General features: G+C 32.2%; 2 protein-coding genes across 11 annotated transcripts; one reads left to right on the top strand and one right to left on the bottom strand.

Annotated features, from left to right (window-relative positions):
- Nucleotides 1-231: 231 nt before the first annotated feature.
- On the bottom strand, nt 232-3286 carry LOC106775208 (probable plastid-lipid-associated protein 4, chloroplastic). Its single transcript, XM_014662292.2, has 6 exons — nt 2945-3286; nt 2573-2686; nt 1197-1292; nt 1034-1108; nt 724-791; nt 232-565 (listed from the first exon to the last, which is right to left on the bottom strand). The coding sequence occupies exons 1-6, from the start codon at nt 3224-3226 to the stop codon at nt 493-495; spliced, it is 708 nt and encodes a 235-aa protein (XP_014517778.1). The 5' UTR covers nt 3227-3286; the 3' UTR covers nt 232-492.
- A 2061-nt stretch (nt 3287-5347) lies between these two features.
- Nucleotides 5348-16345, top strand: LOC106775749. 10 transcript variants are annotated; one of them, XR_002669961.1, is made up of 14 exons: nt 5348-5724; nt 6720-6948; nt 7774-7846; nt 8026-8181; nt 9236-9334; nt 9775-9932; nt 10604-10769; nt 11030-11172; nt 11473-12142; nt 12905-13017; nt 13530-13785; nt 13936-14228; nt 15199-15531; nt 15906-16345. XR_002669961.1 is itself a non-coding variant. In XM_022787103.1 (13 exons), the coding sequence occupies exons 1-13, from the start codon at nt 5544-5546 to the stop codon at nt 15949-15951; spliced, it is 2583 nt and encodes an 860-aa protein (XP_022642824.1). In that variant the 5' UTR covers nt 5348-5543; the 3' UTR covers nt 15952-16343. The 10 variants fall into 10 exon arrangements, 8 of the variants coding, with proteins under 8 accessions (XP_022642824.1, XP_022642820.1, XP_022642825.1 ...); XR_002669962.1 differs by lacking the exon at nt 15906-16345 and adding an exon at nt 14869-15117 and having other exon boundaries at nt 15199-15324; XM_022787103.1 differs by lacking the exon at nt 15199-15531 and having other exon boundaries at nt 15906-16343.
- The last annotated feature ends 178 nt before the right edge of the window (nt 16346-16523 follow it).

Below are 16523 nucleotides of genomic sequence, written 5' to 3'. Positions count from 1 at the left end.
AAATTTATAATGTTAAGAAATTATATCATAATGAATAAATATTGGATCTGCTACAGTTAAAACATTGATAAATAAATAAGTAAACAGTCCATGTTTGGTATATAGATAAATTCATATATGTTTTCAAATCAATCTATTAGATATCAACTTAGCATGGAAAAAAAAAATAGCTACTTTGAAGGAAATTATATCTTCTATCGTCAGAAGATCTATAGCAGACAAAAATGTACATTGAAATATTAATGGTTGATTTTTTATTTTGGTGACCAAATTTTTTACTTCAACATTTTTTGGAGGTTTTAAATCCATAAATGTAGTTAACCACTTCGTTTGAATCATACATTTTCTCATATAGTACAATATTACAAATTTCAAGGGATGAAAGAGTAGAACTCATTTAGAGCTTAAGATTGTGCTCATACTACTTGCTCTTATCTCTTTCTACAGAAAGTGTTTGAACACAAGTGTTGCACTGCAATGCTGACAATGCCATTATACAGGAACTCTGTAAGATGGATCCACCATTTTCAAGATGAACAAGTTTCCCTTATCGCCTCTTGATACCCTGTTACATTATTATGACAGTATGCAATGAGTTTTTGGTATCTATAGCAGCTGTCAAGAAAACAATTACAATGGAGATAAAAACATCTTTTTCTCCAAAAAGAATAAGCATGGATCCAACAAAAACATTCTCTGCATGTAACATAGCCGGTAACTAACCGCAGTTCTTCATCCAAATATGTTATTTCCAGTTCCCCACGAGCTCTTCCGGGAGCTTTAATAGGTATCTGCATTTGTACATTGTGATGGACTAAATATTAATTCAACAGGGCAGAAATATACATACACATTACTCATTCATTTGGGCAATTCACCAGTTCCAAATTAAAGGGGTAGAACACTGTGACTAATGGAATTTGCAGATAAACTTTTACAGAATTTGCAAAACTTTATTCCCTCCTTCTTAATCTAATGTCAGCTAAAATATAATTCCAATGATAACTATTGAGACTCTGAACTGAATACTTACAATGCCTCCAATTTTGAAAGTATCAAATTTTACTGCCACTTTCCTTGGATTTAGAGGTGTTAAATCCGCTGTCACCTACACAATACTGAGTTTTTGTTTACACAAGCAATTGCCAAAGTGAGAATGGATCAAGAGTGAAAACTTGTCCTAACACAAGTTTTACCTGGTTGAAGAATGGCCAAGATTCCAAATTTTGGGCCCTTAGAGTATCCACATTGATTGCTTGATAATTTGTAATTGATCTCAACAACTTTGGTCTCTATCATTACATTAATGAAAAAGTTAGCTGGCAAGGGGGAGAATTTTTTTTTTTTTAAATATATTACAGATTTATCCAATCTTGCAAAATAAAAGGGAACAATAAAAGTAAAATGGATATCTTGGAATTCAGTGAAAGCTTGTTAAAATATAGGTCAAGTATCACATAAGAACAGTGTTGTGGACTTCCTTCGGTATAAGTACAAATTCAACAAACATAGAGAAACTAGTTTTGATACTAATGTTAGACGGCTAGTAAATGACTGAATAAATGTAATACATATTGGTCTTATATTTTCCTTTTCTGAAAATATTTGCACGTGTATTGACAATTGTATGATCTAAACTATAGACAAAGTGGGAGATCGATGTAGCATTGTTAATGAAGGCATAGAGCTATAATGGCAGCTTCTTGAATATTCTACCTCAAATCTTAATCATGTATATACTTTTTAATATTATATGTTTGTATCATATTTGATAAAAGAGAAAACAATTAGATAGATAATTTAACTACCGAACAGTATTAAATAGACAATTCCATGCTGGGAGGAATTCAAAAACCAAAAAAAAAATGAAAAAAAAAATCTCTCTAATTTTCAGGTGGTTGTATATTTTTTCTACAACTAAATGTATATTTATTCAATGAATACAATACATTTATGATATACTATTATTATGAACTCTCCAAATCAAAGAGTAAGGTTTTTGAACTTCATTTAATGCATGTAAAGTACAGGAGTTGATTATATCATATCTAGGGTAAAACTTTATTTTCTTAATTTATTACTCTTGTTAGATTTTCATCCTCAAATATCAAATTTAACCTAGCATACGTAAATTTATCACAACTCATTATGAACAGAATTCAAAAGTGCCATCTGTAACCATGATTCTTTCCTCCAAAAATAACATGTGAACACAGAAAAGAAGGAAACAACCTGTAATATGCTTGCAAACATTATATGCATCATAGTATATAATATAGATAGGAGTGGGCAAATGCATGAATTGAACTAAATTATTGTAGAGCTGAATTGAAATATAAAAGTGGGTTCGACTCAATTAAACTGAGGTTCAGTTTAAAACGGTTTGGTTGAGGAGTAATTCAACTCTAAAAAACTAAACTACAAGAACAGCTCAGATAAGTTTTTTTTTTTCCATAATAGTTCATTGTTTTTTTTATGTAGTTTTATTTTGCTTGACTATCCTCAATTTAGATGATTCATCACAGGAATATAACCATAAACATGAATTTAAGCCATGGAAAAATTTGTTTACCTTGGTTTGCAAAATTGACTGCGACGTAGTGTATATAAGCTCCCACTTTCCATCCAGTAGGTTAGACTTCAGGGGCTCCTTTATTGGACTAACTTTCTCAAGTTCGCTAGCAATCTATTTAGACAAAAATTGCACGAATCAAGAATAAAAATGCAATTCTATTGAGAGAAAACTAATCAAAAAAACCCACACCATTATATATCAGAATTAGAATTTCACAGAGTAAACTAATGCAGAGTTTCATGAACAAAATAAGCAACACTAAGTAGTTAAACAAAACAAAAAAAAGTAGAGTAAATTAGCTTTTATTGTTGTGGACAAGACTTAATTTAAGAAATGAAGAAAGAGTGACATGAAAGACGTGCAATTAACCTGATCAACTGTTTGCTGGTCTTGGAGAGTGGCATCAGCCCCTCGATCAAGCGGTTCAATGGCCTGAAGGAGTTCTTCCTTGATGATCTTGGCATCTTTCCGTTTCTTCAAGAAAGAAGGGAAAAATGAAACCTTTGCTCTCCATTTGTGGGAGAGAGGAAGATGGGTAGTGGAAGGTGTAATTGGGAAGTGAGAAGAAGAAGAAAGTTTTGGAGCATGGAAATGGGGTAGTGAAGATGTGGTGTTCAGAATTGAAGAGAAGGAAGGAGAAGATAAGGCCATGCCTTAGTCAAATTACACCTTTTTCTTTTCTCTTGCACCCTTTCTTTCATACTGAAATAAACAAAACATTTGCTTTTTAAGATTAATTGTGTACCTAAATAATGTTCCAATATAAGATAATTCTTTAAATAAAATCTTTTATTAAAATTATGTATGATTAAAAAAATAAATTGATTTTTTTTAAGAATGAAAATTATTAAAAATAATGAAATTATGATACTACATATTTTATTTGTCTAACTATTTTTTATATTATTAACAAATTGTATAAAATTTTAAATTTTAATTAATGTCTTGAGAAATATTTAAATTATTATTATTTAATTTAGTGATATAATTTTGATTTATGCTTTAAAATTATTATAAATATATATAAGATGATATGTTAAATAAAAAACTATGATGCATAATATGGTTAATGTTAATAAAATTGTATAAATTTTTGTTTTGTTGTACTTTATTTTCTTAAAACTATAAATACGTTTTATAGGTTCCATACAAATTGATGTTATGGTAGAAATTTTTATTTTAAAATTTATTGAATTTTTAGACTTCTTTTTATATTTCATTTTAATTTATGTAAAAAAATGTTATATTTCATATTTCATATCTAATTTCTTAATTTATTGTGATTTTAATATATTGATAGGCTATTCTAAGTAATTTTATCATGAGATTTTATTTAGTTTTCATTTCAATATTGACATTTTGACTCCAAACATTAGATAAAACTTTTATGTCAATTCTTTATAGACATATAAGGAAGTTTAACTAAGAGACAATATTGATGATATTTAAGTTCAATTTAAATAAAAGATTATCATTAATTTTAACTTCAAATCTAATTTAATGTTTTATTATATATGTTTTTACGTCAATTCTTTATGGGTTTTTGAGAAAATGACAAATTTCTCTCCAATTCAAATAATAGATTAATATTAGTTTTATTTTCAAGTATAGTGATAATTGATTTATGAACTTTTACTTTATACGTCGATTATCTTTCTATTTTTACTTGTTATGGTTTGATTTAGATTTACATTTAGATTTCACTAATATTCTCTTTTAAAACAAGTTTCTTCTAAGTCTATATAATATCTTCTAAGCGAAAGTATTTTCAATCATAAACACGTTTTTCATACAATTATTCATTTTAAGAGAACAAATTCATTTTAATCCTATATTAAAAAAACTTTTGATATAAGATTATACGGAACTCATATCACTCGATCACAAATACTAATTATTAATATTCAAAATAAAAAGGATTGTGAATAATTTAATAGGATTGTAAAAACATTTTAGAAATATGTATTGTTTGCTTTTGAAGGAAAAAAAAAAACTTAATTACTAAACTATAAATATTCAATAAAAATATAAAATATATTAATAACCAAAAAAATGATAAATTAACTGATTATTTATTTGAATACTATCTCTTTCAACTTATGTTAATTTGAATTTATCATATGTTATTTTTCAGTAAATTCATCTTCTATATAAAAAAACATTAGTTGATATATTGGATTTAAACTCTCATGCACCTATGTCAATTTATTTATTTTTTATTTTTATTATATGCGATATAGTTTTTAAAATTCTTAACAAAAAATACAATAAAAGTTATATGGAAACTTAAGATTACATTAATTCCTCTAAATTATATTAAAAAATATATTTAATATTATTAATGGTAAATTATTGAAAATAATAATAACCATAGAAGAAGTAGATTTAACTAATTTGTATCACTTTCTCTTAACAAGTAATTGATTTGAATTTAGTACAAATTATACATGTTAATTAGATTGATTGACTGCATAAATAATTATTTGTTTAAATTTGACCAGAAATAAATATCAAAATTTAATCTAATCTATATGTATATTTTCTAGGCTATGATATATATACATAGATATATATATATATATATATATATATATAAATTGTTCCAAATACCTAACAGAAGATATTTATTAGTCGTTCTAATCTTATTGGCTGTTCGGTTATGTCTTGGACGGATAGGATCATCTCTCAGTGTACATGTGATTTTGATCGGAAAATGTACATGTGATGAGTCGGTATAAAACACTAATTATTAATTTTTTAATAACACAATTAACAATTATATGTTTTTTCTTTTCCTGAACAAGACATGAGCAGAGCAATCAGAAGAACAGCAAAAGCATGAATGGATGATCTCTATCATTTTCTCTCTCTCAAGTCTCACCCTCTTCCATTTTAACCAATTAATTCTCTGTATTTTGTTGGATGCTTCTCAAAGATTGAATCTTGAGTACAGAATCAAAGAAAATATATGATGGGCTCAAAGTTTCCGATGACCCAAATGGGGACATCACCTAGATACACGATTTCTGCGCACAGAGGTTTTTTTACATACAAGTATTCAAGAAGAGTATTCTCAGAGCAAAAGTTTCCGTTCAAGTTTGTGCCACAGTCTTTGGGGGATAAATGGAAGCTAAATGACATAAGTACCGGTACTTTCTCTTCTGACTTCTTATTCTCAAAGTGCCATCACACCTTTTAACTTTATTGTTTAAGTTTGGTTTGATTGGATTACATGTGTGGTTCTTATTTGTGTTTCCAACCATGCTCAATTCACATGCAATTATTCTTAAACTACTATTTTTTTAATAATTTTTCTCTCATTCATGGCCACACCCGACACATCTATTCAGTTCTTTACTTACTTCATTCACAAATTGAAACTTCCTATCCATCCAACTTTGCTGCATATCCATTTGTATCATAAGATGAATCTCAAATGACTTTCAATCTTACTGTACACGAAGTAATTGGTGAATCATACAGTTCAACAATTGTCTTTCTTTCCTTTTTCTTTTACCAAATTTCATGAAACGAATTGGAAAGTTATATAAGTTTAAATTCTTAAAATGAAAAAGGAAGAAAAAACACTTTTGAACTAATCTTATTTGGTTATTCCACTGCTTTATAAGTTATTTTACTCATTCAATTCATGCATTCTAATTGGCTATTCGTTGTTTGGTTTCCATTCTTTCAAAGTAGAGCCTTTACCAAGTTTACATACTTATATATAAGGTCTATTTCTAGTTTAAAATTATTTGATTGAACAGTATGTATAATCTGTGATATATTTGATGCTATTTTTCCACTGTCTTTGAATCTTGTCATTCAGTTCAAATTATGACTCAAGATTCAAAAGCTAGTTTGACAATTCACATTTTGAATCTCCACTTGATAACCTTGTGCCCGAGCTGTTTGCTTGTTGCATGTGATTACTTGGTATTTTAGCTTTTAGTATCTAAGTTCTCATCATAAATCAGCTTATTTTCCAATTCTCAATATTAAATGTTTTTCCTTTTTTTTAAGTTTGTGAAACTAGGACGAGGTTAAAAGGATATACCATCTCTAAATTTATAGTGTATTTTTTTGTGTGCCTCTCATTCTGGCTGTTTATTTGAATTATTAAACTTCGATTTCCTTTTCAAAGGTTCTATTCAAGAAAGATTGAATGTATTGATGTCAAGGACCCAAAATTTTTTGAATGAAGTGACTTTTCCCCGTGCAAAACCTGGTCAAAGTAAGAAGCCTGGTCCTGTAGATGATTTTGGATTTCAATTCATGGAAGACATATTTATGATAGAGCAGACAATTGACCGCAGAACGCCAAGTGGGGTTCTTTCTCTAGCCGCTGTAATTTGTATTGAACAATTCAGCAGGTGAATACACTTACTCACTTTTGGGTGAAAATTTTTGATTTGGTCATTGGGTCAATGCATTCATCAAAAGGATTATACATTAACAAATTCTAGATTAAAGTATATAACTGAAGTGCATTAATAAAAAAAGTTTTACATTAGCAAATTCAAGATCAGAGTATATAATTGAAGTGCTTTATGAAATATGTTTTTACTTTTGCAATTGGAATTCATGGTAAAATTATTTATTCTCAAAATTACAGAAAAAAATAGTGTAATAAGAGAATACAGTTCATAATGTATATTTTCTGCTCTTCCTTTTCTTTTGCCTTAAAATGATTAGGTATTGGTTCTGATAATTTCAGCACTTTCTTAAATTGTTTTATTTAATCCAAAAATAAGAAGTGTGGTTCTTGCTAGCTATGACTGACGTATTCAAGAATGTAATTTTCAATTTATCATTTTTACTAAATGTGTAGCTTAACAGCTTTCCTATTAGGATGTATATTACTTTAATTTTCTGGGTTATATAGATTGTCTTGTTGCACAAACTCTGATTTATTATAGTTATGTATCACACAGTTAGTTTCGTATTAATTTTGGATTTGGCAGTTATAGTTTGTGCTCTCACAGTTCTAGTGATCTATAGGTAGTGTTGCAGACTTCTGAAAGGGACTTAAGATGTTAGACTGTTATTCCTAGTGTTTTGGAGGGACGAGATTTTCTGTTTGGGGAGAAGGGAAACCGTGTTTGTACTAAAGTCTTTCTTAGAAACCAAATTATTTTTATCTTTATTCGGAATTCTGGATGTTTATTTCTCAACTTCAATGAAGCCTGAATTCCCAGGGGATTGTGGAGGAATGGACCCACAACATCAAGCACGCCCACCTCTGATCTTAACAGGGAGGGCTGTTGCCATGTGAGATTATGTTCTATTATCACCAATTGGCACGTGTTTGCGTATTTTAATTTAATTTGAATGGAAAATTGGATCGTATGAAGCACCATTAACAAGGGTCTTGTCTTTTTTGTGTTTCTTGCTTGCTTCATGCCTATCAAACGGATATAAAAATTATTATTTGACCTTTTAAAAATAAGATATGCAGGATGAATGGATTGACTGGGAAGAAAATGCAGAAAATATTTGGAGCTCTAGTGCCTGAATCTGTATATAATGATGCCCGTAATTTGGTTGAATATTGCTGCTTTAGATTTTTGTCTAGGGATGGTTCTGCTATTCATCCTTCCCTCCAGGTATAGAATATTGTTCTGTTTATGGCATGTTGGAAGCCATGTTCTGAAGTTCATTTTCTGTTTTTGTTTTATCAAAGCTCCTCATGGTTTCACGAGACATGCATATGAATTTCTGTTTTATCATTTTATTTTTCTCGTTAAAGTTGGGGAAAGCTTTTTTTCCCTTGTTCATTATACATGTTTTAAATTGATTTACTGAACACAATTTTCACACAAACAAAGTAATGCTTTATATTTCATGTATCTGCATATTTTTCTTTTCATCTATCTGATCAACACCACTCCTCCTTCCCATGTTTTTACTGCCCTCTGCTCTAGTCTTTTCCAGCTGTTCGAGGACTACTAAATCCTTGTTTCTTATTAGCACGAACAAGATGGTCAAGCATTTCATCAAATGCCAGCTAGCCATTGAAGGTGGTCCAAGCTGATTGGTTGTCTACCTCAAGAATACCAAGTCTCATGTGTATGTTTGTGACATCTTCAGCTGCTTTTCACCTAAAACCTCAATGTGAATCCTCAATCTCACCAATAGTTGTTCATACCTGAGCCCTTACCTTGTTTGACGAGCTCTTCATCATTTGTATTGTTTGGAGTCACTAGTCGTCAATTTCACCAGCATCAACTCCGAACTTTCTCCTACCTATCTAGTGGTAAAGAATAGTGCAGCCTCCCTCCAAAAGACGGAAGCTGTTAGGATGTAAAGACATCAACTCAGAACTTTCTCCTACCTATCTCACCAGCATCAACTCAGAACCTTCTTCTTGTTCTTTTCATCCTATTCCATAAGAATCTTTCTATTATTTTTCTTTTAGGTACCCAACGGAAGCACACACATACCATGAAATAATTTTCTGAAAAATTGCTATAAAACAAATTGTTTTTTGGCAAATTTGAATGGTAGAAAAACAGCAATGATAAAAGAAGCCTAATTTACTGGATTTCTTTGTTTTACTTTCTACCATTTAATTATCAGATGCTGTAATGCCAAATAAACTTTATTCTTTTATTTCCAAAAGGGAAATGCAATGTTTATTGCTTTTGGATGTGTTTGTAGGACCCTGCCTTCCAGAGGTTGATATTCATAACCATGGTTGCCTGGGACAATCCTTATACCGACAACCTTTCCAGCAATGCAGAGAAGACTTCTTTACAGGTTCAGTTCTTTCCTTTAGTTAATGTAATTCAGGTGCCCTACCAGCATTGCATTTGCTGGTGATTGCATATGGGAGATATGAGAAGAGTGATAGCATTTTGTCGGGAATTCTCCCACTAATTGACCTTTTGCATGGTACCACGATGTTTGAACTTCTAAGGGTGACGTTGATGACCAACTAGAAAGTATTTTACTTTTAAATATAAAGTATCCACCCTGTTGCACAAGAAATGTGTCCATCTTGTGAATGATAATCTAGGGAAAAGTTATTTCATCAATCTAATGAATTAAATCAATGATATCATAATAGAACATTGAAACCGGGAGATATTTGGTTCAAGGATTTCTAGCTATTTTCTTCATTACAATTGCATTATGTCATTTTTCTTTATGATTTTGAGAGATCACTTCATATATGTAATTTTTTGTGGGCTTAGCAGAATAAACTTGTCACGGAGGAGGCTTTTATTCGTATTGCTCCTGCAATCTCTGGTGTGGTTGACCATCCCACAGTGCACAATCTTTTCAAGGCTCTTGCTGGCAATCAAGAGGGCATTTCTGTGAGCTCATGGCTGAATTACATTAATGAGTTTATCAAGTGAGTTGTTAGTCATCATTTTGTCAATGATGTGATGATCTTAGAAGACATCCAAGCAACATGTGTTTTTGACTTTCAAGTTGGTGAAATATAAACAATGTGTAACGGTTTTCCAATTTTCAAATCTCAAATTCTTCTAATGCACTAGGTATTCTCATTTTATCCAAGATAATTAATGCATGAAGGAATGAAATTTCATTTTTGCATGATGAAGGAATTAAGATTTTTTGTGAAAAGATCCTCTTAATTGTCATAATTTCTTAAAAATAAAACGATGAATGATTATTTGTTTCATCTTTTATTCACTTTTTTAAACTTTCTGTTTATAATGTCTTTGCTTCAGACGACTCCTTTCTCTTATTTTCTCTTGAATTTTCTAATTTGCTACGATGAAGGTTTATGTAAGCTATTACGAAATAAATCTGTTGCATTAAAGGTTCACTGTTAGTTCTGATGCTTCAGATGGTAAATAGACCTAACATATGGTACAGTTGCTTTAGTCTAGCCTTGAAATATAAAAAGAGATGATATACATTTTAGTTGCATTTTTCATTTTATGGTTTGTTCTGTGACACGCTCTTTGCTTAATAGTGCTGGAACGACCTCAGAACTTCTAAACATTCTCTGTATGACAACTTTTTTGTGCTAAACTTGTACTGATATTACTGTAGAGTGCGTCAAAAACAGATATCGCATCAGATTCCAGAGTTTCCTCAACTGTCTCAGGAGAGAATTTTATGCACTAGTTCCAACAGTAAGCGACCTGTTTTGAAATGGGAGAATAATATGGCCTGGCCTGGCAAACTTACTCTAACAGATAAAGCAATCTATTTTGAGGTATTTTATGATTCTATACTATGGTTATTATTATAGTAGTATTTTAATATGTTAAACAGTTAGTAGTATATGTTCTGTGATAATTGAACAGTTGTATACTTAGTTATATTCTGTAACAATCCCGTTACATTTTCAGATCTTAGGTGGGTTTGATATTTATTACAGTCTGTTAAGTGTTACAGAGCTATATAGAGTTTGTATAATAAAAAAAAGTAATCACCATCTTGTTTGATTGTTCTTTTCAAACCTATATGTTCCAGACAGTTAGCATACTGGGGGAGAAGAGAGCCATGAGATTGGATCTTACAAGTAATGGTTTACAAGTAGAGAAGGCAAAGGTTGGGCCGTTAGGATCTTCACTTTTTGACTCTGCTGTTTCTGTTTCCTCTGGCTCAGAAACAAAGTGAGTAAGCTTCTTCCAGCATTTTTTTTTATTAGTTCTAATGAGTCTGGGTAAATAGAACTCAGCTTTATCAGAAAAATATGTCTGGGTAAAAAAGATGAAGTCCAACTAAACATTCTAAATACTCAGCTGATAAAAGTTATGGAGAATATCGTACTCTCCTTCAGTTTTTCTCCATTTTCTCATAAATAAAATAACTCAAGTACCACAGTTTTGCCCTCCTCTTTCACCAGTGCTTTTCTGCTCGTTTTAAAATAATGCATTTTCTGTTTCTTTTATATTCTTACTTTGGTTGAATAGGTGGGTGCTGGAATTCATTGATTTAGGAGGTGAGATGAGGAGGGATGTTTGGCATGCACTTATAAATGAAGTCATCGCTCTACACAGGTTCATACGTGAGTATGGACCTGATGAGTATGATGAGTCACTTTTTAATGTATATGGAGCTCGCAAAGGAAGTGATAGGGCAACAACCTCTGCTATTAATGGTATTGCTAGACTCCAAGCCCTTCAATATTTGCGGAAGTTGCTTGACAATCCCACCAAACTAGTTCAGTTCTCATATTTACAGAATGCACCACATGGTGACATTGTCCTCCAAACTTTAGCTGTTAATTACTGGGGAGGTCCACTAATTACAGGATATGTAAATACCCGCAATCAGTCAGAAACTCGACCTTCTGATGAAATAGCTGATAGCCGCAACCATGTATTTGACATAGATGGAAGTATCTACTTGCAGAAGTGGATGAAATCTCCATCTTGGGGTTCAAGTACTTCCAGTAACTTTTGGAAGAACATTTCAGTAAAAGGTTTAATATTGAGTAAGAATCTTGTTGTGGCTGATTTATCATTCACAGAAAGAGCAGCAAAAATAAGCAGACTAAAGTACCACGTTGTGGAGAAGACTCAAGCCACCATTGATGCTGCAACTCTACAAGGCATACCCAGCAACATTGATCTTTTCAAGGTTGGGATGCTTAACTTGCTCTCTTGTCTCCTTTGATATTTAAGTGACTAGTAACTACTTGATTATGATTATACAACATTCAAACCAGTTATCTATACTCTCATTCAAAGGCAGTAAGCAGTGTTTACATGCTTTATATTTCTCACAATTTCTTCTAGATATTGGTATAATTGTGCCATGAGGCCATGACTGTCAGTATTAGGATTTTGGAATAGCTGAAATATGTATAAGCACGGGACGGTAATTTGTTATACAAGTATTTAATTTCACCTCATCCCTCTATTTTTGCAATAAAAAGCCAGTATTGAAAAGTTTTCTTACAATATTTTTCAAATTTCTTTTAATTTATGAAATTTCCAGAATCATGAGAACAGAATTTTTATCCTTTAACGTGGCTGGGTGGATGGGTGGGGGTTGTGATCATCCCTGTATAGCAACACTCCCCTCCACCTGAGGAGAGATTTAAATTTGTCCTCATTTTAAAATTTCATGATTACCGTAGTGGTTGGTAAAGATATATTGCTTCTTTTCTTTTACTAGTAGTATTCAATTGAATTTAATATATTGTATTGCTAATGCTATCTGTATTAACTCATTCTTATAACCAGTGATATTTTAGTTTACTGTAAAAGAGTCCAATGTCCAAAGTCTTATTAGCAATGGTGCCTTAGGCCATCATATATGATTGCTTATTTATCTTGTCTTCTTTGAATAGGATCCAAAAATCATAAGCTCTTAGATATTGATTTTGTTCCTGTGCAGGAGCTAATGTTTCCTTTCGCCTTGATTGTGAAAAACTTTGAAAAGCTTAGGCATTGGGAGGAGCCACACTTGACTGTTGCATTTCTTGGACTCACCTATACTATACTTTATAGGTAGATCTTCACCTCATTTTTATTATGCTATTGATGGTTGCTGTTTTCCCAGTCATCAGTCAGCATGATGATAATTTGATATCTAGCTTCTGTTTTACTTTTATTAATGAAAGATAATTATTTACTTAAATGTTATTTATGTAAGACTTACATTCTTCATGCACCTAACTGTAGTAACAGTTTAGACCTGCACAAAATGTGAGGACCATAAAACTGTAATGTACTTTCCAAGATTTGGTGAACAATGAATTTCATGGTGGAAAACATTGCTGTAAGAATTTGGTTTTTAACCAAGCCAAATGACATCATGTGATCAATGTAACCAACCTCACTTGGATAAAATTTATTGTTGTTGGTGGTGAACAGAGCAAAATAAATCTTCATGGATCCCTCCAACCAAGTTGATGTTTTGGATAGTGTATTTGCAGCACAAGCTAATTGATGTTCTTGTTAATAGTTCTGGGCACCTTTTTCTTACATGTTTGAGCTGATGTTTTAATTTGCCTTTCCAGAAATCTGGTGTCGTATGTGTTTCCCATGATGCTGATGATTTTGGCAGTTGGCATGCTCACAATCAGGGCCCTTAAAGAGCAAGGCCGCCTAGGACGATCTTTTGGTGAAGTCACAATACGTGATCAGCCCCCATCCAATACTATACAAAAGATTATTGCTGTAAAAGATGCCATGCGTGATGTTGAGGATTTTATGCAGCAAGTGAATGTCTCTCTCCTCAAAATACGTTCCATTTTACTTTCTGGCCATCCACAGGTATATTATTAAGAGTAATGAGAAATCTAGTTGTGATTTTCATTCCCACATCTTATTTGGTTGAAGCTCACACTAGTTTTTGGTATGCTATTTGATATTATTATTTTGATTTCTGCTCCTGTGGATGTAAAATATGGCCTTCTTTTTCAGATTACTACTGAGATTGCAATGGTATTGATATCTTCTGCAACCATACTCCTCATTGTCCCGTTCAAGTACATCTTTTCCTTTCTTCTCTTGGATATGTTCACAAGGGAGCTTGAGTTTCGGAGAGAAATGGCTCAGAAGTTCATTAGATTTTTGAGAGAACGGTGGCATGCGGTGCCTGCTGCCCCCGTCTCAATTTTACCATTCCAAAATGAAGAAGCCAGATCAGAAATTTACTTGAAAGAAATTGAGGACCAATCAAAATCACAAGGAAATCAGAGCAGTGGAAAGTCCAGGTAGCTAGTGCCTCCATTTTCAGTGTTATCAACAGATAATGTAAATAAGTAAATTTTGTTTCAATTTTTTTTTTTGTAAAGAAAAGTAGAAAGGTCTTGCACTAGCTTTTTCTCCCTTTGGATTTGTTATACGGAACGCTTGAGTTGGTTAGTTTTCAGTTTTATTTTTTTACTCGTGTTGAACAATGTTGGTTCCCATTGAAGAAAATGCATGATTAATTACAACAGATAAAACTATATGCCTGGATTTGTAGAGGCTTTTAAGCATCCGAGTAAATTTCGGTAACAGTCAGAAATACAGAAGTCAATGATACGACAAAAAAGCAAAAAAACAAGCGATTAAAAAAAATTATTCAAGTGTAACATTGAGAAAACATTCAATGTACATGCACAATTGCTACCACGTGATCCATGAAGTCTGCATGAATACCAATGGCAGGATCAGGGCCAACCATGTCCGAGGTTTGACTTTATAAGTATTAGATTCATTGCATGCAACTGTCTTGCCATGATAAGAACACAATGTTTGGTTCCTGTATCAAAAATGAATATTAATAAGAATTATGGTAGTTAAGAAGATGAGGGAATAGAATTAATCTGATTTGTATATAATGAATGCATGAACATATGATTTGTCTAGAATAAACTTACCTCAAGCCGCAGAATGTAATAACGAAGTCTGCTCCCGAGCATGTTATTATGCTGGGGTCATCATGGGCAAAACTATATGCTGCAGGACAAACCTGTTTAAACATGGTTGAATAGTTTGAAGACAAACATGTAGCAGGGTTTCCATAAGTGCCTCTGCAGCAATACTCGTCAGTGTTAAAGACATCACAGGCACTGCGGCAAGCAATAACTTTGTCACCTTGCTTTGAAGCTAGCTGGGGTGGACAATTCTTCCTCAAATCTCCATCACAGCCAGCAATGCTACAGTTCCCAGTGCCATTAACAGCTTTTACTGTCACAGGCAAATTGAAGCCATCTACAAGGCTAACATCATAGAAATCAGGTTCACCAAGGGTAAAGTCAGCAATTGTGGCAGGTGGGGTTCCTGGACCTGTACAGTTAATGTTGGTACCACAAGCACCTGTTTCACAATTGCCATTGCCATTCTTGTCAAAGTTGCAGCCTGTTCTAGCCCATATTCTTCCACTCCATCCAACAGCAGCTGTGTGCACTTTTGATTGGCCAGGATTTAATGCATCTCCACTGAAGTTATCACTTCCTGTCATCGCAGGCCATATTGTCTCCTTGCAGTAATTTACTATAGTTAAAGTCTTACTGCTTCCACAGGTTTCAGGTGCTGCCACCCAACAGATCAAATTTCTAAGATTGTAAAAAATAACCCTTCTTGGAAAGCCTCCTTGTTGCTTTAACAAATAAACATTTTTCTCTAAGCATAAACAAATCAACAGTCTGAGTTGCACACCCAATAATGGCAAAGTTTTTATATTCGGGTCAAAACTCTGTTATGCAGATTGGACCACTACCACCTATTGTAGCTACTGCGTTTTTCTCCTGATTTATTGACATTCGAATGTTGTGAAGTCGTTTTCAAACCAATATTAAATGAAACAAGGAATTATCAAATTAAAGTTTAAATTTTTTTAGTTATATATGAACCTAAATAGGAAGATTAATAGTTAACAAGTATGCTTTATTTGCTTCACACAGGTTGACCAAAGATAGAGATTATAAAAGTGAAGAAATTACCAGATGAAATAACAGCAAAGATGAAAAGAAGTGCACTGTGATGATTAGCCATATATCCACTGATACAGTTTATTACATTACATTGTCTCCAATTGTCGACGTGCATGAAATGAGAGATTGTGAGCTATTTATGAGTAAGCTCAATGAAAGGAGTTGAAGAATACGTGAAGAAGAGAGTGAATCTATTAGTACTGACAGCTCTAAAAGCTTTCCTTCCTTGCTTAAGGCCAAAATTTCAGAGGATACCTTGCTCACCATTGTCATACTCATTACGTCCTTCTATTCATTAAATTTGTTATGCACTTTTTCACTTTTCCAACTTCTTTTTATGTTGTCTTGTTTTTAAGACTTCATCCTTGTACTGAGCTGTAAAACCTTGAACTGTGATAAGGATTGAACAATGCATATGCATATATATCATTTCAGTGATTCTACTTAAAATACAGTTTTGAAATGGAAATCAGAACTGTCCAAATCCATATCTAGAATCCAATTTAAATGGTGATTTGTAGGAATTTAGTGTTATTTTTTTTGCCGTGCAAGTCATTCTTACATTTAGTAATTTTTTAATGATTTCCT

Source organism: Vigna radiata, chromosome 10 (assembly GCF_000741045.1).
Source record: "Vigna radiata var. radiata cultivar VC1973A chromosome 10, Vradiata_ver6, whole genome shotgun sequence".
NCBI lineage: Eukaryota > Viridiplantae > Streptophyta > Magnoliopsida > Fabales > Fabaceae > Vigna > Vigna radiata.
This window is presented reverse-complemented; position numbering and strand designations above follow the sequence as displayed.